Consider the following 23003-nt stretch of genomic DNA (forward strand, 5'->3'; position numbering starts at 1 on the left):
GGATCTCTGAAATAATACATTGAAAAAGAGATGAATTTGCATTTTTGTGTGAGAAAAAGATAATAGTTTGGATGCTTCTAATTCCAAAATTTGAAGGATTTCAAAGGAAGCTCTTAATGTTGGTTTTATGGTCTTTTAAAGTACAAAATTGAGCAACTGCCCAGTCTTTCAAACAAAAAGCAACCTCACCAAACACTCCTCTCAAAACTACCCAACAGCTTAAACCCATTTAACCAACACCAAAAATCGTTCCCCGAAAATCAAAACCTCAAGCTAACAATTAATCAACAAACAATAAGGCATAATGTATTTCTTTTCCAGTTCCATGAACTTTTTTTTTGCAAATTCCTCTCTTCCCTAGGCCAACAACCCCTAACATTTTAATTACTTGAACCTCTGCTTCAACAACTTTTTCCAAATCATAACTCTCCCTCTATACCATCCTCTTCCCTTTGCACCCATCCTCCAGTTCTTTCACAACCATTTTATCTCCTTCGCCTTGAGAATCAAAACTCTTTTCTAGCTCACTCTTTTTAATCTTACTAACTTTGTCTTCAAAATTACTTCTATCATCATTCTGATTTTTATTTTTGTATTTGGTCTCCACCCCCTTGGAAACAACCTCTCTGTATGTGCAAGGGTAAGGTTGTATCATCTATCCCTCCCCAAATTGTGCATTAGCGGGAGCCTCATACACTGGGCCAGTGTTTTAAAAGCTCAAGGCACAAAAAAGGTGCAGGGGTCAATTTGTGCCTGAGGCACAAGTTGCAAGGTGAGGCACACGCCTTTTTGAAGAAAGGCGCAAAATTATAAAAAAATACTAAAAAATCAAAAAAAAAAGTCAAAAAATTCAAAAAAATGCCAAAAATTCAAAAAAGATACTAAGCATAATATTAATAAAAAATCTAAATTTGAATTTTAAAATAATGTTTTAAAAAACCTATTATCTAAAATTAAAATAGATAAACATAAGATGTAATTATGTAAAGCATATTCAAATGAGAATTTAAAAATAAAATCAAACATATAAAACATTTTCAAGCATTTAAAACCTCTAATCTCTTTTCACTCAATTGCATTACTTCACGTAGTTAATGTAATGTAAAACATATTACATTCCTGATTCTACGAGCCGCCTTTGTGCCACGCCCCTCGAGGCAAGCCTAAACAAGTCCACGTTAGCACTTAAATTCTTAGTTTTCACACAAAAAATAATGATTTTATAGTTTTACTTGCTTTTTAAGAAGACATTTTATTAGGATGAATGAATGAACCAACTTTAGGTGATGAAAGAACCTATTTCGTCTTCACCCCTTCTTCTTATAAACTCTTTAAAACTTATTACAAGGCCCCACCCCTAGAAGTCCATCCTTTAGGCAATGAATAACCTTCATGACATGAACTAAGTGCCTGCTATTTGTCTCGCTTCTCAAAAGTCTCAGCCTTCCACCAAAGTCATTGACTTTGAGGCATCAAGTCATATAACTGAATCCAAGATGTGTTATATTGCTTGTATCATACATTAACATCTACGTCTGTTACCCTTGCTGATGGTACCACATCTTCAATTTATGGTATTGCAAGTGTGTCTTTCACCCCATTAACAAGTTGGAGCTGTTTGACATATATGGTCTATTTTAAGGAGCAGTTTTAGAGTTTATGGAGTGTGTGGAATTGTGGTGTAATTTGGTCTTCTCTTGTTAAAGACATTCTTGTTCGTCCTATTTCATAATTTTATGTATAGACAAAATTGTAATTGTGTCCATACATATGGGGTGGTGAATCTTGGGTGGGATTTGAGGGAGACAGTGAGTGTTTAGAAAGGGATCATGAAATTTCAAGCTTCAGTAATTGTGTTTCGTGGAAGGTGCGGGATGGATCAAGGATAAAATTCTAGGAGGATGAGTGGTTAAAGGTGGGGAAGTTGTGTGAAGTTTGTCCAAGATTATATAGGTTGAGCAGAAAGGATATCACTATTGCCCAATGCTTTGAATGGAGGCAGAAAGAGGTGCTGGTGTCCTAGATTCATCAGTATCTCCTTGATAGAGAGGTGTTAGAATGTGAGGTGTTGCTGTCTAGACTCCAAGAGATGATGATTCAGCCAGAGATCTCAGATGCGAGATGGAAGGAGAGTAGAAATGGCAGATTTACAGTTGAACATTTCTATAGCGCCCTGGCTTGAAATCAAGTGGAAAAACATCACATTGGAGGCATGTGGGGCAATCCGATTCCTCCTAGAGGTGAAGCATTTGTGTGGTTGGTTGCAAGGAACAGCATTCTTACCCAAGATCATTTGAAGAAAAGAGGTCTCTATTTGGCAAACAGGTGCATCCTTTGCAAGATGGAATCAGAAGATGTGATGCATTTGATGGTTGACTGCGTTTGTCAGTTGCATATGGTCGTCTCTTCAACAAGGATGGGACCCTCAGTCTCCTAAGGAGATCTTTGAAAAGTGGCCAGGGATTAATGGGGCAAAAAAAGTGAAAAATTAGATGGAGTCTGTGCCTTTTGCAGTCTGTTGGGAGCTGTGGAAAAAAAAAATAAAATATAAGAATCTTTAATAACAAATAGAGGGAGAAATTTTGGATTGGACTTTGGTTCTAAATTTTGGATTTCTTTGAGTGTTTGTTAGTTGAAGCAAGAGCATTTTGTATTTATTTGTTCTTCCCTTCTTTTGTTTTGTTGTATGTTCTTTGTATTTGTGGGTGATGATACTTGTCACCTGCCACATTGCATCTCTTTTCTTTCTTATTTAATGAATTTTCTTTTTTATTTATCTTCAAAAAAATTGTAATTGTACTTCATGTTAGAAATATAAACGTATCACGTGCCTGCTAAGTGGGACAGACTACAAGTTTCCACTGAACATAAGAGTTAAGAGGCTATGAGCAATATAATTCTTCTCACCCACCTACATTCTCCCAAGATTTCTCTATTCTCAGGTTTTATTCTATCCAATCTTAACCATATTTACATGGAATAGAAGCATCCAACTAGAGTGCTGACCACTTCAGCTCAAGTTTTCATGCAGTACTGCAAGTATGAATAAATTAAGAGAAAAACCTACAACTGCTGCTTACTTGTATGCCAAACATAAATAGAACATTAACAAGTGATATAAATTGTACCTTAAGTTCATCAGCCTCTCCTTCAAGCATGCTTCCATAATTACGGTGAATCTGGAATGATTGATCAATTTGTAGGAATAATTGCCACTTTGTCATACTTATGGGACCCACCTCCAAATGTAGTGGTAATTCTGTTACTGTCTCATTGATTGGTATTAGCTTGTCTCTAAGTAACCAAAACTCATTGAAAAAAACTGTAGGATAGTAGTTCAATGTTTTAGGGTTGACATTCAAATCTGCAATCTTACGTCAAGAAACCCCATGTGATGATCATCAACACAAGAACAGAAATATGTACTTAAAGATGGAATGTTAACTAAAGATTTATCATAAACCATGTTTTAACAAGTAAACCATGCAATCAAAAACTGGAATACTGACAACATTGGTGATACGGATTTTCCCTGAAGACATGCAAATATATTAATAAAAGAAGGGAAAAAGTACTTGAATTTATGTTGCCATGTCTAGTTATACCTCAAAAACACAACAAAATAGCTTCCATACATTTACACAGTACATATACAAAAAGTATACAATTAGTTTGATTTGGTATTTTTCATCATCATCATTTAAGCCTTGTCCCAACTATATGGGGTTGGCTATATTAATCCTGCTTTGCCACTCCATTTTATTCAATGTCATATCCATCATTAAATTATGGGCAATTAAATCATTTCTTACTACTTCCACCCAACTCCTTGTTGATCTGCATCTAGCTCTTCTAGCCCCTTCAACTTGTAACAGATCACTTCTAATGGTTGTTGTGGATGGTCTTCTATGCTTGTCAAACAATCTCATTTTGCTTTCTCTCATCTAATCAAATATTGGGGCTACTCCTAGGTTCCTTTGTATTACTTCATATCTAACCCTGACCATTCTAGTTTTGCCATTCATCCATCTAAGCATTTCCATTTCTACCATGCCTATCGTTAGTCCATTTCATTTTATAACACAGGGCATGTAAATTTGGAGCAATGTTACCCATGCGATCAACTTTATGAACCACAATTTAGCCACAAGAATCAAATAGTTGGCAACTTGGTACTATGCAATCAACTTGGGCTGTTGGGTATACTTGCCCCAGGATTACCGCCAAGGCACTATCAGCCTCAAATGTCCTAGGCATATCTTAGGCTACCCAATTTTGTTGAGGTCAGAATGTTTGAACATGGCACACTTACCTATGTTAAATAGATAAAAGTTGCAATAAAAGCTAGGCAGAGTAACATTTTCCAATTAACCATAAATCACTAACATTAAAAGAAAAGGATACAAGGAGCAATATTCGGTGGAATAGCATTGTGGGGATATCTGCAAAGAATTCACAACAATTAGTACCTTTATCAAAAAGACATCTCACAAGAATGGATAATATCCATATATGTTTATGTGTATGTATGTACCATATCATGATAATGGCCAAATATGTATGTTTATGTTTGTGCATGTGTGTCTACTTATGCTAAAAAATGATAATGCAAGATGTGCCAAGCACCACAGATTTGTGCTAGCACCTGCTATTCTCACCTCTTTTATCACTCAATTCCCTCAAACAGCAAATTCCTCATCTTTCTAAAGCAATAGCCATACTGTCAGCTGATCTTGAAATCCAATTGTGGTCTATTCTCAACTCCATCTGTCCATCAACAGATGTTTTACCCCTCTCGAGACATTTCCATATGTCCATGGGCCCACTGTGTTGTAATTAAGCCATTGGAAAAATTACATGAGTCCCCCCCCACCACAAGACATTTCTCAAGTTTAGTCAGTAATCTCCTAACTCCTAAACTTCTCCTTCACATCGGAGCAATCATGTGAAGGAGCCTAAACACTAAGAGATGGGCAATCAACTCCCTTAGTAGCAAGATGTTTATTTCCCTTTTTTATTGTCTTAAACTTCTTAGGCTTTTGATGTGAATTCAGCTACCAACACCGGTCCTTAGTGTCTTTGGGCTTCTTACAATATTTTTTTATGAATGATTAGGCAATTTTATTAAAGAGAGAAAAAGGGAAGACAGAGAAGTACAATCAGCATTGAAGGAGGCACGAGATGCTGCCTCCTCAAAGGGGTAGGAGTACAGAACCAAGCACTATGAAATTATAAATTAGCCCAATACAAAGATACCCGAGAAACCCCTTACTTAGCCAAAGAGTTTGACAAAGCATCAGCTGGTATGCTGACCCATTGGAAATTGACTGTCATGCTTCCTGTAATCCATTTTACTTTCCTCAGAAGATCTCTGTAAACCCAAGTGGCAGTGTCCGGGTTCTCCTTCAACTACCAGATTTTCCACTCCAAGTTGGCTTGCAATCTGTAAACCTTGTACAGCTGGCTAGTAACTCAGATCTCTGTAAACCCAAGTGACAGTATCTGGATTCTCCTTCAACTACCAGATTTTCCACTCCAAATTGGCTTGCAATCTGTAAACCTTGTACAGCTGGCTAGTAACTCAGCTCTTGTTGAGTCACCCACCCCTACTGGGCCAGAGAATAAGGAAATAAGAATGTTGTTCTTATCCCTCAAGATTCCACCAATTCTTGAAGGCCCTCAAAATTCAACTTAATTACCCCTTTTGGAGGAGTCCACCTTGTTTGTAATCTGGACTTCTTTGGAGATATTGATGCCACCGCTGCCCAACTCATTTGAATATTTCACAGGAAAAGTCTACAAACAGTTCTGAGGTGTTCATCCATAGGATAGTTCTGGTCAGAATGCATTCCTTAACTTCCTCAGGACTCTTTTTTTTTCTTCTTCCCAGATGGTCCATACCGTGGCTGCTCTCATGCATTTCCACATAAGCTTCCCTCTCTTCGTTGGCCATCCAAGAATTGACATATCAAAGAGCATATTTACATTAGGAGTCAGGTTCTACCTGCAGCCAAATAAAGAGAAAACCCAATTCCACACATCTGTAGCAAAGGAACAAGATATTAGTAAGTGGTAACAGTCCTCGTTTTGTACTTTACACATTGTGTACCAATTTGGGTTCAAGTACAATAAAGGTCTCTTCTTATACAAGTTATCCACAGTATTAATCCTACTGTGATATACTTCCCAACAAAAAGAAGTTATTCTGGGGGAATGGACCTGGACCAAATTTCCTTCACTGGGAAGGGAATGGAGAAGAACAAAGGAACTTGACACAAGTATAGTAGCCACTCGGTACCAAAGTCCAGATTCTACTACCTGGCTTTAGGGGATCCAAGCAAATAGCCTCCAATAAAGATAAAAGCTCTGACATGCAAGCACATTCCTCATCTCTTAGACCTCTACGAAACCCAAAATCCCAAATTGGAGACAACAAGGTTATCAAGGAGGGAAAGAAACCTAGAAATAGGCACTCTCTTATAAAGGGAAATGGAGTAAACGGAGGAAAAAAGATCTTTTCGGGGTTGATTGCCCACCCAGACATCTTCCCAAAAAGCACCGAAGTACCTGAGCAAACATCATACCTTACTGACTGGAGGAATTTTGGAAGAACACTAGAGATTGCCTTCCAAGGTGTAGTGATTCGAGCCTGTCGAGATACTCCAGAAACCCAACCAGTTTCAGAACAGCCATGGATACTCTCCACCAACCAGTTTCTGGTTGAATTGTAATATTGTTTCTGTTATGGGGGCCACACCTCACACCTCTGTTGGGCTGCTTGTATTGTTATACTTTGATGTAAGATTTTGGTCTTAATAAAATTCCATTACCTATCAAAAAACAATTGCTTATTAGGTACTTCATGAGGTCATTGACACTCAAACAGCCCTTGGAGTGTGGTTGCTCATCCTCACTTGATATCTCCCTACTAGGCATTTGGCTTTCCTTGTCTATCTCTTTGCATACACCCTGCATTCATTCAAGATTTGACCTTGTTCCCCGCCCCCCGCCCCATCTGATCAGCTTTCTCCCTACTGCTCTCCACAACCAGTGTGTATTGTAGAGCTTCAATTCAGCTTTCTCCCTGATCAGTTTTATCTTCCTTTCCATCATCCTCTAAGAAAAACAGCTCTGCATTGAGGGTGTTTTGTGTATCCTAACCCATCTTGCCACTTAGATTTAGATCAACACTCCCAACACTTTAATCCTCAGAGTAACTACCTTCATCATCCATTAACCTCCTTACAAAAAATTGGGGCACAACAGGAAAAGGGTGAACTTGGAATGGTGTACAGTGTGATAAATGCGCCTAGCACCCTTTCAACTATGCTAGCCCTTGAAAGTAGAAACCTGCCCCTTGTATCCCTTCAAGAGAGTGGTGTACAGTCACAAGTGCTTGGATTCTAGTGATCACAGAGAGCCTGAGAAGTATAATTCCACGGAAACAGCAGAATCACACAATGACACAGAAAAAAATACCCTCGACAACAAACCACCCATGGGATTCCCCAAGGAAAGCAAGAATATCGACCACAAACAGTAAGTTGGTAACCATAGAAAAAGTAATTATTGGGAAAATCCTTGAAAAAAAAAATTATTGTTTGCAAGAACCATACTATGCAAAAAATGGTGTGGATTTATTCAAACACATCTCTGTCAACCTAATTGTAATTAGAATCAAGCACTACACTGATAGTCCTGTGGTTAAAGCTAAGGTTCCCAACATAGAGGCTATGGTTACTTACGAAAAAATAAAAAACATTGAGACTGTGGTTCAACCATTCAAAGTTTGACAATGTCATAATATCAAGGCTAACTCTGATCCATCAAAAAAGAAAAACTCTATATAGTTGAATCCTAACAACCGTAGATGGGCTGCTTTGGCTTAAATTTCAGGCTCTTTCTTTCTTTGGATTCAGCTCACACAATCCCCTTTCTATAGTAAATGGTTCTGTTACCAACCAGACAAGGATCAGCACAGTCTCTCTTCTCCATTTGCCATACATGTAAACAATAAAAAATCCCATAGTAATTACAGTCCCAATGTTGGATAAAAACATTGCAATGGCAGAATCCCAATTATCATTGAGGACAATGCAGAATGCTTCCATGCTCATTGGAAGACAGTTCCAACTACTGGGTTAGCCACATGAGGATCTCTTCAAGACTGAGACATATATATATGACACCAGTGACTGCTAGTCTATCATGTTAAACATATATCCTTGCTAATTATAAGTTCCTAAATCCAATGAAGAACAAAACTGAACATTGTAATCGAATATACCCTGTAAAGTCATCGACCAAATTGATTGTAATATTTGGCTTCCAAAATGAAACCCATTCTGTAGGCCCATCATCTTTAGAATCATCTTGTGTTTCTTCGTTCACCTGCAATAACGAACAAATATCTTCAGGGATACATAACATAATTAGAAAAAAAGAAAACAGAAAATTAATTAAGGAAGATGATTGAAATACATGGAGATTTTTTTTCTTGATAAAAAAAATAAAATGTATTAAAATATAAGAAAAAGCATACACAGGCATTGAAGCCTAATAAAGAAAAGATAGAAAAAACAACAGGAACATGTGGTGATAAAAAGGAATAGTCCAAGCATCTAATTAACACTTGATAATAAGACAAATAGTGCAAACATCAGAGTAAACAAAAAATTGATGTACCATGCCAATGGTCATCTACCCATTAACAAATTCATGATGCTTCAAGAAGTAATTATCCTTACTTGATAAACTAGCCAAGGTTTAAAATATCAACAAGTGTGATACCAAAAAATTGTATATCGTGTGTTTTGAACCACTGATACTTTTTTCAGCCTGATAATTGAAAGTTAGTCTAATGAGGATGAGTTCTAAAACCGTTAACCCCCAATCTCACAGTATTTATTGTATAAAAAGGCGGGCTTCATCCTCTTTTGCTGATGCAAAACAAGGGCTCATCCACATTTTTTTCCATCTTATTTTTGCCTCATTATGTTCTCTTCATTTTGTAAGATGTTTCATTTTATCTATGTGTCCTAGTTTAATTTTTAAGTTGGTTGTTCTTCTTGCTAGGTTACCTTTTGTTTATAAATGGTTGGAGGCAATGATATTGCACCGAAACACTAAAGAACTCTATATTCCTAGAATGTGAAGTTGCAATAATTGATTTAGTTGATTTCATAGTAATCTTCCATGACAAGAAGTTCATGAACTGAACTTCCGGCAAACAACAAGAAGAGGATGGAGGAGAATTTTGTCCCGGCGAATACGTGGAGGAAGATCCTGGATGTGGAGAAGAAAAGTTTCTTGTTTGAAGAAATTGGTGGAGGCTCAACACTCAAAATCAGAGAAGACAAAAGAGTTGTGGTGGTCTTAAACAGGGAGGCGGCAGGATGGTTTAAAGGTTTCCTCGATGGTAATCTGTTGACCATCACAGAGACAATGTGGAAGGGAGAACTTAGTTTGCAGAGGAAGAAGTTTTTAGTGGAAAACGAAAAATGATAAAGGAGAGTTTATTCTGTTGATTGAATTTTTTGGCTTGGGTAAAAGGCAGGTTATTTGCTTTCCCACCAGGAAAGGAAAACAGGGGTAGTTGAAGGTGGCAAAGACTTTTGATGAATTTGAACAACTTTGGTTGGAGGGACAACACACACACAGTGTTAAACCAACGGAATCACCAGATCTGCAACAGTCCTCTGGAAACATTGGTGTCAAGGAGAAGCTGCTGGACTTGGGAGGTATATGCGGAAACGCCATCTGTTCAAGAATGGTAGCCGAAGGGAGTCTGGAGGATTGGAGAAGGAAGGTGATCATGTTAACTAAAAAAGTGTTGGACTGGGATGGAGTGTTACAGAACATAGTCAAAGTTTTGCCGGCAACGGAAAAGGCAATCCTTCACCCCTTTGGTGACACGGCAGCGATATGGCAAATAATGTAGAAAATTTAATTCGAATTAACACAAGATAAGAGACAACAGTGGTGGAGAACTGGTGCCCTTCCTGGAATTAGTTGGAGGTCAACGGTGATACCATCAGTTTGGAAGTATTGGGACTTCCATTCAATCTTTGGGCAAAGGAGGTCTTTCTCCAGATTGCTACACTGGGTGTTTCTTTACAAGAGATGGATCTCTCTAACCTTCGTGCAGCAACCTTATGTATTCAATAGGGGTGTAAAAGGTATCCGATAATTTGATTCCAAATTCGATATCCGACGTAATTGAATCAAATTCGAATGTTTCGATAAATTTAACGGTCGAATTCGAATTTATACATTTTATCGATTAGATTATCGAATTCGTGTTGATCCGATTCAATAAAAATTTGAATTCGATTAATTATATACATTTAATATATATTACCAAATATAATAAAATATAAAGGTTAAAGTCATAAAGAGGGATCATGTCGAGTCCATCAAAAAAAAAGTTGACAGCTACAATTATATCACCTACTGTCATTCTCGATAAACACCTACAATTTAATTTCTTCCTCCTCTTCCCTTCCTCTCTCTCTCCCTCCGTCTTTTCTATTCGCACAGTAGCAGCAGTCCTCTTCTCTTCCTCTCCCTCAGGTTTTTTTATTCCCAATCTTTGCAAGTTGTAAACACATACGGCAGCATCAGTGATAGCAATCGAGCACCAGTCACCGGCCACTACCATTTCCTTCATCGCTGCTCAAGCTCAAGCTCAACGCCTCAAGGCCCTCAACCATCTAGCATCACCAGTCATCGTGTTGCAACAGTCCAGCATCACCGGCCAACACTGCTCACTACCATTGCATTCGCACCCCCGGAAACCCACGATTGCCGCTGTCAATCTCCTACCTCTTTTCTCAAGCTAATCACTTGTTTTTCTTTGCAAACTCAGTCTAGGCCTCATACTGGTCAAACTCGAATCGAATCGAATATTCGATTTAATAATCAAATTCGAATTCAAATTTAAACATTCGATATCCATCGAATAGCGAATCGAATTCAAATGTTGTTTTTGATAATCGGTTTCGAATTCGAATCTAGCCTGATTCGATTCGAATTCGACCCATTTACAGGCCTAGTATTCAAGATGCTAAGTCGGAGAAGATACCAAGATTGCTTGAAGTTTTCTCCAACGGAAGGTGGAGACAAGTATGGGTTGTGTAGGAAGTTGAATTGACACTCTGGGAGTGTGCAAGGAGAGAAGACGATGCTCACATGGCAAGACAAAGGCCACATGGCACAACAAGACAGGAAGCTTCGTACGCCAGAAATTGGGTTTCCCCCAAAGGAAACTAAATTGCAGGGCTCGATTACTTTAGGCTCCAAATTACCTTTATTAAACGGGTTTTCAAATTAGTTTGAATTTCAAAGGGAGGGCCATGTGTCCTACGTGGACATCTTAAAGGGGGAGTCTTTGGGAAATAAAAACTCTAGACTGGGGCTTAACCAAGGGGTCGGGTCAAGCTTTAAAGTAAATGCACGTGACAAGTTAAACGTCACGTGTAGAAGTGGTAGTGAATCAATGGGGGATGCTAATTTGGGTGTATCATCGTCCCCATCAATCCCTGACAGCAGCTGTCAAAAGGGGCTGCCAAATTTGCAGTGGGCGAGATGCTACCCTTCTTGGCAGGACAAGCCTAACCCCAGGTATGCTAGACCAAAAGAGATTCAGGGCGATGAAGATGACGATGGGCAGTAGATTGATTGCAGTGATTCCAAGGAAGAGTGCTCCTTTGATGAAGATTCCAGTATTGGGAGTGTGGATGGAACAATATAAATCTGTTTGGGTGTTGAAGTGGATTACTGCATTGGTGCCTTGTTTGCAGCAAATAAGGTCAGTGATACTATGAACATAGAGAGGCCTTCCTTCGACAAACCTCTGCAGAAGTCTTGTGAGGATGAAGGGTGCCAACAAAGCTCAGGCTTTCAGAATGTCCTAAACCACATCCAGGATCAACAAGGTCCTTCCTGTGCCCTCTTGGTTAGGAAATTCCACTCTTGTGAACAACTGAAGCAGGATGTTCAGATGGTGACTGAGCAGAGGATCTGTAAAGCTTCAAAGGAAACACCTTCAAGGGGTACGGCTCCAAATTCTGATCAGGTTACAGAAGCCATTTGTCTTCCCCAAAAGGATTTTCCTGATGCTTGCAACCCCAGGCCAGAGTCAAGGTGGTGTGGTCGTTGAAACACCTATTGTTGTTGATTTGCTCCCTCCTATGGTAGATGGTAACCCTTGCAGATGGTTCATTCCCTGTCCCTAATATGATTAAGCCCATGGATTTGAATAACTATGCTGAAAGTGTGGAAAGGGAACTTCTGGTTGGGGATCCAAAGTCTGTTTGGAGGGAGGGAAGTTTCTCCTGGGGAAATAGGAGGGAGGAAGAGTACAGAGAGGAGGGAAGAAGGGCAAAGAAGAAAGAGATATGAGGAAGAATGAAACTGATCTGATTAAAGAAAAGAAAAAAAGTAGTGGGCAGGAAGATGTTTTTGCAGGAGGGGAGATGCACGTGGAAGAGGACCAACTGATGAATTTCACCAATAGAATGGGTTTTAACCCAAAAAAAAAAAACAGATGAGGAGATTGTTCGAAAAAAGGGGGGTGGAAAAAGAAAGAAAAAAAAATGAATGAAGTGGAGAAATTAATTAATGATGTTGAAGGGGAAAAAGAGTTTAGTGCTAGGGGAGGAGGACATGAGGCTTTTAGGAAGAAAGGGTATTTTTGGGTTTTCAATTAGTTCAATGAAGATCATCAGCTGGAATGTTAGGGGGCTAGGAAGTGCCACAATAAGGAGGTTGACTAAGGAGATGTTGAAGAAAGAAAAGTCAGATATAATTCTGATCCAGGGGTCCAAGATTCAGGAGGTTGATAGGAAGTGGATCAGGAGTTTGTCAATGGTGCTATGCAACAACTTGGGGTGCTTCAGGGGAATCATAGCAATCTAGAAGGAAGATATGTTCTCTTGTTGTGAAGAGCTAGTGGGAAGATTTTCAGTCTCAATGGTGTTGAAGAATAATCAGGATGGTTTTGATTGAGTCCTAACCAATGTTTCTGGACCAAATTCCTATAGAGAAAGGAATATGATGTGAGAAGAATTGGCAAATGTTAGAGGTCTATGGAAAGGCCCTTGGTGTTTAGGAGGTGATTTTAATGTGATAAGATATGTGGATGAATCGATTGGAGGAAGACAAAGAATTACCTGGAGTATGGGGAAATTCAACAGCTTTATTTAGGATTTTGAATTAAGAGACTTCCCACTAGGTCAATCCTATTTCACTTGGTCCAATCTCCAGGCTAACCTGATTTGCTCAAGACTGGATAGGTTTTTAATGTCTCTCGATTGGGAAGAACATTGGGAGGATTTGAGGGGAAAGTCATTACCCAGAGTCACATCAGATCATAGGCCAATCTACTTGTTTCAAAAAACCATTGAGGGAGGCCCTTCTCCGTTTAGGTTTGAGAACATGTGGCTCACCCATCTGGATTTTAAGAAGGTGAAGGAGGGGTGGGATCCCCATGTGCCACAACCTATATGTGAAGGGCAAAAGTTTCTCAAAAGGCTACAAAGATTGAAAGGGGAAATTAAAGAATGTAATGAGGTAAAGTTCGGAAGATTGGAAGAGAAAAAAGGCAGCCTGGTTGCACAAATTGAGGAGATTGACAAGAAAGAGCTCCAAGGTGTGTTAAAAGGTCATGATAGAGAAAGAAGATGGCCTCTAAAGTAGGAATTAGAGGATACCTTGTTGAGAGAGGAGATTAACTAGAAGCAAAAATCAAGTGAGAGATGGATTAAAGAAGGTGATGGCAACACTAAGTTCTTTCATGCTTTAGCAAATGGCAAAAAAAAGGAAGAACTCAATTTCTTCTTTAGTAGTGTGGGGAGGAGGGGGCTGAAATTACAAATTAAGAAGAAATTTCTAAAACCGTTGTTGATCACTTCAGATCAATATTTGGTAGACCAATCACTGAGAGATGGGGTTTGGGAGAATTGGAAGGGGGAAGCTTGGAAGAAAATCAAGTGAAAGCCTTGGAGAAGAGGTTTGAGGAAAGAGAAGTTCATGAAGCCATTTTGTCTATGGATAGATCTAAGGCTCCTGAGGCTAATGGTTTCACTATGGCCTTCTATCAAGATTGTTGGGAGATGGGCTAATGGTTTCACTATGGCCTTCGATCAAGATTGTTGGGAGATGATTAAGAAAGACTTGATGAAAGTGTTCAGGGAATTCCATAGAAGTGGAGTAATCAATCTAGGGATGAACTCAACTTTCTTAGCTTTGATCCCAAAGAAGCAAGGTAATTGCCAGGAGACTTCAGACCTACACTTAGTGACCAATATTTATTAGGTAATTGCCAACATACTTTCTCTTAGGCTTAAAAAGGTGCTCCCCTCTCTCATCTCCCAATACCAAGGGGCATTCATCCAAGATAGACAAATTATTGATCAAATTATAATTGCAATTGAGTGTGTGGAGGCTCAAAAAAGGTTAAAGAGGAAGGGAGTGGCAATCAAGTTGGACTTGGAAAAAGCCTATGATCTTGTGGACTGGGACTTTTTTATCACTATAATGAGAAGGTGTGGTTTTGGGGACTTATGGTGAAAGCAAATCAATGTTTTCAAAGCGCAAGGCGCAAAAAAGGCATAGGGGTCACATTGCGCCTGAGGGGCAAGGCGAGCCACACACCTTTTAGAAGCAAGGTGCGAAAATAAAAAAATGCTAAAAATAAAAAAAAATGCCAAAAATTCAAAAAATATTAAACATAATATTAATAAAAAATATAAACTAAAATTTAAAAATAATGTTTTAAAAAACCTATTATCTAAAATTAAAATACATAAACATCAGATGTAAAGCATACTCAAATGAGAATTTAAAAATAAAACCAAACATATAAAACATTTTCAAGCATGTAAAACCTCTAATCTCTTTTTTCACTCAATTGCAGTACTTCACATAACTAACGTAATGTAAAACATATTACATTCCTGATTCTACGAGCCGACTTTGTGCCACGCCCCTCGAGGCAAGCCCAAACAAATCCACATTAGGTCTTAAATTCTTAGTTTTCACACAAAAAATAATGATTATATAGTTTTAATTGCTTTTTAAGAAGACATTTTATTAGAATGAATGAACGAACAACATAACCAAATTGGGGGTTCTCGGAGCCCCTAGCCCAGCCGTTATGTTCAAAAAAAAGCAAAAAAGTGCCAACTTTTCAAAAGGCGCACGCCTGGGTTGAGGCGTAAGGATATATATATAAAAAAAAAAATTGGTTCCCGAAAACACTTGCAAACATGTGTATTGGGGCACCAAAGATACAATACAATACACCCAATACGGGGTGTATCGTATCGAAGTTTTGATCCTTGATTGAATCCTCAAAGATTTTAGAACTTGAACCAATAAGCAAGGGAAGAACTTAAAAATTTGTCTAATCAACACATTTTCTTCTTATAGATCTTCTTCTTCCACCTTTTCTTTTCTTCTTTTCCTATAACAAAAGTAGGGACTCAGCCCCTATATTTTTTTATTTTTCTTATTGGAAACGGTAACTTCATTAAATAACTTTCCAGATTTAAGTACACCTACCAACCCCTAAGTAGGTGTTGAGCCCCCAGTTATCTTTTCTTACAAAACTGCCCAGAACATACTCTCCCTCACAATCCCTTGTTTAGCCAACATGTCAGCTAAACCATTAGCTGATCTCCTTGTCCATTTGAAGCATGCACCGATCTCCCTTGTTATATTGTGGATTTCCCTTATGGGTTGTCTATAAATCCAGGCTCCCAACTTACCAGATTGCAGCCACTCAATCAACAATTTAGAGTCTCCCTCAATCTCAATTTGGTGTAACCCCAACTGTTTTGCATATCTTACACCTTGAAGCAAGGTCATCACCTCCGCTCTCAATGAGTCCCCCACTCCTATTGGTCCTGAGAACAAAGCCACAATTCTGCCATTCTCATCTCTGAAAACTCCTCCTATACCTGAAGGGCCCGGGTTACCTCTTGAACTCCTATCAAAGTTCAATTTCACTCTTTGTTGTGTTGGTGGGGACCACAATTCCTGCACAATAGGTTTCATGGAAGTTGTAGAAGCCACCACTTCCCAATTCCTGTAAATGTCTTCAGCTGAGGAGTCTTTAAACAAATCCAATGTTTTCAACCAATGAATAGTCATAACAATTATTCCTTCGACAATTGCCTCCTTGGATTTCTCCACACCTTTAAAGATTCCATTATTCCTTTCTTCCCGAACTGACCATAAGATAGCTGCTCTTGTGGCTCTCCACATTAATCTTCCACACCTCTTCGATTGCCTGAAAAGGCTTGGATCAAAAAGGCTTGCCACATCTGGGGGAGGTGTCCACCTACAACCAAAGATAGAAGAGAACCACGTCCAAATAAAACATACAAAAGGACAAGAAATCAATAGGTGTGTGATCGTCTCACCAAATCCCAAGCAGAGGCTACAAACATGGGGTGATAGGAAAACATTTGGCCTTTTTCTTTGCAACATATCTAGATTATTGATTTTTTAGATAACCACCTCCCAACAAAAAGCCTAAACTTTTGGGGGTACAAGCTGACACCAAATCTCCTTTGAAGGAAAGCTCCTTACAGGGTTTGATGATTGAATGAGGATATCAAAACCTGCAATCTTCTCCAAAGAGAGAAGCCTTTATGGTGCTTATCCCCAGACTGGTGTACCCTTTGTAAAGCTGATGGTGAGTCTTGTTCTCATTTACTTATATCTTGCCCTTTAATTTCTTCTATTTGGGAGTGGTTTCTCTCTTTATTTGGTTGCAGGTGGACTCCTCCATTGTGCACTCATATCCTCTTCACCTATGCAATTGATCGCTGAATCAAAAAGAGGGGAAAAATCTTGTGGAGGTGCACTAAGGCAGCAATTTGTTGGACAATTTGGGAGGTAAGGACCCAAAGGATATTCGCTGAAAGAGAAAGAACTAGGGACACAATTATAGAAGTAGTTTCATTGAGGGTAGAACAATGGGTAAAAACAATGAATATCTTTGAAGATGTTTCAATAGAGACCATCATGAATAATTGGCAGGAGATAGTTGTCTCGGCTCCCAGTAAACTTAATATATGTCCGATGTGGACCCCTCCGATGGAAGACTTTATCAAACTCAACTTTGATGGAAGCAGTGAAGGAAACCAAGGGCCATCAGAGATTGCTGGTGTGTTTAGAACAGAGACAGGTTCAGTGATAGCTCTTTTTTTCTAGACCCATTGGATTTGGAGACTCTTTGAGAGCAGAGATTCAGGATCTCCTAGAGGGGGTGAAAAGGGCTAAAGAGTTGAAAATAAATAAGTTGATTATTGAAGGTGATACACAAGTGGTAATTGGTTGGGTAGAGAAGGCAAACGACGGGTTATGGGCTTACATTAATGAAAAAAGACAATGGATGTGCAGGTTCAGTGGGTTAAAAGATGTGCTAATTCATTTGCAGATACTTTGGCCAAACAGCAGGTGGGAAGAAATCATTTGTTTTGGGCTACTATGTAATTAATGTTGGGGGTGGTAAGAGGGTTTACCTCCCCCACCTGTGTATCTTAATTGTCTTATAAATTAATTAATGAAAGTTTTCTGTTACTGATCAAAAAAAATGAGGATATCAAAAAAGGAAGAGCATGTGAACACACCAGAAGGGGAAGGTTTCCAAATTCTACTGTCCACACAAGATTAATTAATTCATCCACCATTGTCATTTCCGACTCCCTTAGACCTCTCCTCAAACCCAAGTCCCAAGAGTTATCAGTAAAAACTGAAGAAAACACTTTTCTTTTATTTTCAGAAAGTGAATAAATAATAACAGGGAACCTTTCATTGAGGGGAATGTCTCCAACCCAAGCATCTTCCCAAAACATGACCTTATTTCTTGCACAAGCATCAAATTTGACATAAGAAAAGAATGAAGGTAAAATACCATGAATAGCTTTCCAAGGAGAGCACCGGGAAGCCCTGGGTCGACTCCTACATCCCAACCATTGTCTGCCAATCCATGAATGCTAATAATCACTCTAGGCCAAAGTCTGTCTTGTCCCAAAGGCAATCTCCACGATCATTTCCCCAATAATGTTGTATTTCTTAGCCTAAGATTCCCTATTCCTAGTCCCCCTTCATCTCTACTTCTAGAAACCACCTCCCACTTCACTAGGTGGTCTCTTTTGGTGTCTCTTGGTTCCCAAAGGAAGTCCCTTATAATCTTCTCTAGCTGGTTTGCTACTTTCACCGATATCCCAAAGGTAGATAGGAAGTACACTGGTAAATTAGCCAACATTGACTTTATCAAGGTTATCCTACCTCTCAAAGAAATGTAGTTTATCTTCCAATTCACAAGACTCTTTGTAAATCTCTCAATCACTGGATACCAAAAACTATCCACATTAGGATTTCCTCCCAAAGGTACTCCCAGATATTGTAATGGCCAATCTCCTACCTCACACCCCCAATATTCCAGCTAATTGAATCACCTCTTCACTCCCTAAGTTTACTCCTACCACACAACTCTTGCCCCAATTAATCTTTAGGCTAGAGATCCTCTCGAATTTATGGAAGATCCTTTTTAGGTTCATGAGTTCTTTTGATTTCCCTTCACAAAACATAATAATGTCATTTGCAAATTGTAAATGTCTAACCACCACTTCATCCTTTCCAACTCTCCAGCCTCTAATCATATTGTTGGCATCATCCCTTATGATCAACTCACTCAACACATCAGTTACCAGAGTAAAGAGGAATAGAGATAGAGGATCTCCTTGTCTTAGGCCCCTTTTGGCAAGAAAAAAATCTCTTGTTGCTCCATTTACCAAAATTGAAAAATTACATGAAGTAATGCAGCCCTTCACCCATTTACACCATCTCTCTACAAAACCCCTACGGTTAAGAATCTCCAATAGAAACTCCCAATCCACCATGTCATAGGCTCTCTCTAAATCCAACTTGCACACCAGTCCCTTTTGTTATTCCTTCTTCTAACCTCTACACCTTCATTGGCAATAAGGATTTGATAAATTATTTGTCTCCCAAATACAAAAGCCCCTTGATTTGGAGAAATCATCGAGGGAAGAACATATTTTATTCTTAGGGCTAAAACCTTGGAAATGATTTTGTACATGCTACCTATCAAACTTATGGACCTAAAATCCTTCGGCTGGATTGCATCCACTTTCTTTGGTATCAAAGCGATGAAGGTTGCATTTGCACCTGAGTTAAATTTGCCCCTCTCATAGAACTCATCAAACACCTCCATCAAGTCACCCTCAATTATTTCCCAACAATCTTGATAGAAAGCCATCGTAAAACCATCAAGTCATGGGGCTTTACATCTAGCCATCGAGAAGACTGCATTTTTGAAACCCTCCAGTCTAGGTCCTCTAAGTTTTCTCCAGACCTCCTTGGACTCTCATAGAGTGTTTTGAAATGATTCACAAAGGCTTGGGCTATGTCCTCATCTCTCATTAATACTTGCCCATTCCATTCCAATTTCAACACTAAGTTTTTCCTCCTCCCATTTTCCAACATATGGAAAAAACTAGTATTGCCATCCCCTTCCCTGAGCCATTGACATCTAGATTTTTGTCTCCAAGTAACCGCCTCTTTTCTTAGGATGTCTTCCAACTCCTTCTTCAATCCCCATCTCTCTCTCCTCTCTTCTGAACTCAAACTTCTCTCAGCTTCCTCACCATCTAGCTCCTCTATTCTACCTAGAATTTCCTTGTTTCTTTCTTTAATCTTTCCAAAACTCTCTTTATTCTACAACTTAATTCTTGCTTTCAACAATTGCAATTTCTTATAAAATCTATAACCCTTCCCTCCGAAGTCCACTTGATCTTCCTCCCACCACTCCTTCACCTTTGGCAAGAATTCAAGGTGCAAAAGCCACATATTCTCAAACCTAAGAGGGCAGGGGCCACCCCCCAATCTCTCTTGGGTCAAACTTATTGGGTAGTGGTCTGAAACAGGTCTTGGCAGAGCTGTAACTACTAAGCCCCACCAAGCCACTTCCCAGTCAGTTGTGAATAGGAACATGTCCAACTTACAACAAGTGGGAACCTCTTGAAAATTTGACCAAGTATAAATTTCCCTCTGAATAGGTAAATCCCGCAACTCAAAGCTGTCTATGAAGAGGTTAAACTTCCTCATACTCATTATAATCCAGTGATTTGGGTTGTTTGATTCACTCGAAAATCTTATGACAATAAAATCTCCTCCCAGACACCAGGGTCCCTCCCATAGACCTCTCACTACTGTTAACACCTCCCAAAGTCCCTCCCTTTCCTTATAAGAGGTGGGTCCATACACGTTAGATAAAACCCATTCCCAGTCATCCATCCTCCTCTTCAACTTGATGGACATTGAATACCTCCCAATTAACTCCTCAGTACACTCCATCTCTGCATTTTTCCACAAATTTATAATTCCCCCTGAAGCTCTCCATGATTGTGCGAATGCCCAACTTATGTCTCTTGCTGACCAAATACTTCTTACCAAATCCTATCTATATCAGACAATTTAGATTCTTGAATCAACACAATATCCGGTTTTTCTCTTCGCAACAAATCCCTAATCACTCCTCTTTTTCTTGAGCTTCCTAACCCTCTTACATTCCAGCTTATCAATTTCATGGAGACCGCGACAAAATACCCTTTAACCAAACAAACCACTCGTCGCTTCTTCTCCTTTTTTGCAACACTCCCTTTATCATAATCCACCTCACATCTTAGCCTTTCCACCTCACTTAATTTTTTCTTTCTCTGCTTTTTTACACCAGCTCCTTTAGAACTAGACTCCTCTAGCTTCTCTTTCTCCTCTTTCTTTCTATTTGGACCCTTTTTCTTTATTTTCCCCTTTTTGTTTTTTTGACCCAGCTTCTACATTTAATCTACCATCACCCTTTACTTCCTCTTCAACAATAGGATTAGGAGTGTCACCCTCCTCATCCCATTCAATTTGTCCAGCCATCTCTTCCTCCACCTGAATTCTAAGCAGTTCCATAATCAGCTCCCAAATTCTATTCCCGACTTCCATGTCTACATTTTCCGAAAATAACTCTCCTATCACCTCTGTTTCCTGTACTTGGTCATTCTGATTAGCAGACTGCATGGTTGGGTTAGTCTCCCCTATAGGCACAACAAACACAGGACTAGAAGAAACATTAGTAGCAACAAAAATCTGGTTCAAAGGAGACTTTTGTAAATAGATAGGAATTACCGGAGGATTTGGCGACCCTTTAACCCCAATCATTGGGCTAAAGTCAGAGGTATTACCTTCATAATCACCCTCTAGATAGTTAGCCGTGGGAACAGGGCAGTTTGTAGCTCTACTTAAAGGTTCTGGGTTGACTTTACAGCCCCTACTAAAATCCTGTATTTGGTCTTGTTCTGAACACAGAACTCCGCTATTCTTTGTTCTAGATTTTACTTCCCCCGAGGTGGTACCTAATCTTCCTTCCCCTTTGTCAGGCTGGATTAAGAGTCTAGAAAGAGTAGTAGAAGGATCTTCATCAAACAGTAGTTTCACGCCATCTTCTGCTCCTTCCCCAAGTCGAGAGTGGCATTTGCTTTGAATACTTCCAAGGCTAAAACCTCCAGAGTTTTCTCCTTCCTACTGTCTTCCAAACTTACCCACCCTGAACCTGAAGTTTCATCTCTGTTCTTTGTTCTATTGTACCTGAGATTCAGCTTCTCTGGACTAGTAGAGTAGGAAACCAGCCTCAGCACCCAAGCAAGCCCCAAACTAGAGCTTCTCATCGAGCCTGCAGCTGGAGAGTTGCGTCTGGAGGTAAAATTCGCCGCTGCTACAACAGTTTGGGACGATGATACACCCAAACAATGGTCCACCAAAGGTCGACCTCTTTTTGTAGTCACATGATCACTTAACTGATCACATGACGTCCTTCTTAATGGGCTAGGCTTAATTTGTCCAACAGCTCTTAAAGAGCCAGGCCTTTTCAGCACAGCAGCCCCCCATTCTCTACTAAAGTCACGTGCCTCTTTAGGTTATCATGTGACTGGGCCAACCTATTTAAGTTTTCTTGTGACTGGGCCAACCTATTTAAGTTTTCTAGTGACTGGGCCAAACCATTCGAAGGCCCACCAGAATTTACTCCCCCATTAAAGCCTGAGCAAAAGTTTCAGATCTGCCCATTGAATTTCTGACCTGCTGCTTCGAGTTCCCACAATAGGATCACAGCCTTCTGCCATCAATAGGAATAATCTGCAGTCTTTCTAATACCTTCAAAATTTGTTGAATCTCTTCACCCAGGGCTTTCCAATCTGTAACATCCTTACTCATGGATGACACTAATTTGTTCTCCCATTCTGTTTTGCCTTTATTGATCCACATTCTCATTGACCCTAACCTTGCATCAATCTGAACATCCTTGTCTGTGTTGGTTCCCTTATTTTGTGTTTCCTTCCAGTCTGTTAATTCCATCTTCTCTTCAAGCTTCTTCTGACCCTCTTCCTTTCTGATTGGAGAACTTCGTCTTTCATACACTAACACCAGAAAATCCTACATTGCTTGTATTAGCTTATCCCAACCCGATGTTTCTCTCCCTTCAAGGAAGCAAGTGAACTGTTTCATACCATTTCCATAATATTCATAGATACCCACAAATCTTCCCTTGTTGTTTTCTCTTCTTTCAGCAGCATACCTTCTTCCTTCTTCCACAAGACTACATTTCCATTCTGTTGTTCTTAATGTTCTCTTCGCTCCCTCCAGGAATCCCTGAAGCTAATTACGTTGAAGGAATCCCTTCAAGGAAGCAAGTGAACTGTTCTTTCAGCAGCATACCTTCTTCCTTCTTCCACCTTGGATATATGGTTTTACTACAAAAAAAAAAATCCATCGCCTAGGCAACTAGGTGACAAGGCGCCCCCTGTCGCCTAGCCTCGCCTTAGTGCCTTAAAAACTATGGGATGCATGCAAACAAGTCACTATTCCGTTCTAATGAATGGAACTGCAACTAATTGCATTGAAGGGGCTAGAGGCCTTAGACA

The 23003-nt window shown here is 39.4% G+C and overlaps 1 protein-coding gene across 1 annotated transcript in view; it reads right to left on the reverse strand.

Moving 5' to 3' along the window:
* The window catches only part of LOC148852963 (uncharacterized), a 60774-nt gene that overhangs the window by 28279 nt on the left and 9492 nt on the right, over positions 1 to 23003 (reverse strand). The window contains exons 5-7 of the mRNA XM_088944209.1: positions 8288 to 8391; positions 4405 to 4442; positions 3129 to 3364 (exon numbers count right to left, since the gene is read on the reverse strand). Of these exons, the coding sequence (XP_088800335.1) occupies positions 3129 to 3364; positions 4405 to 4442; positions 8288 to 8391 (378 nt within the window). The remainder of the gene's footprint in view (positions 1 to 3128; positions 3365 to 4404; positions 4443 to 8287; positions 8392 to 23003) is intronic.

This window comes from Nelumbo lutea, chromosome 5 (genome assembly GCF_056320005.1).
Source record: "Nelumbo lutea isolate HS-2025 chromosome 5, American lotus-T2T, whole genome shotgun sequence".
Classification (NCBI taxonomy): Eukaryota; Viridiplantae; Streptophyta; class Magnoliopsida; order Proteales; family Nelumbonaceae; genus Nelumbo; species Nelumbo lutea.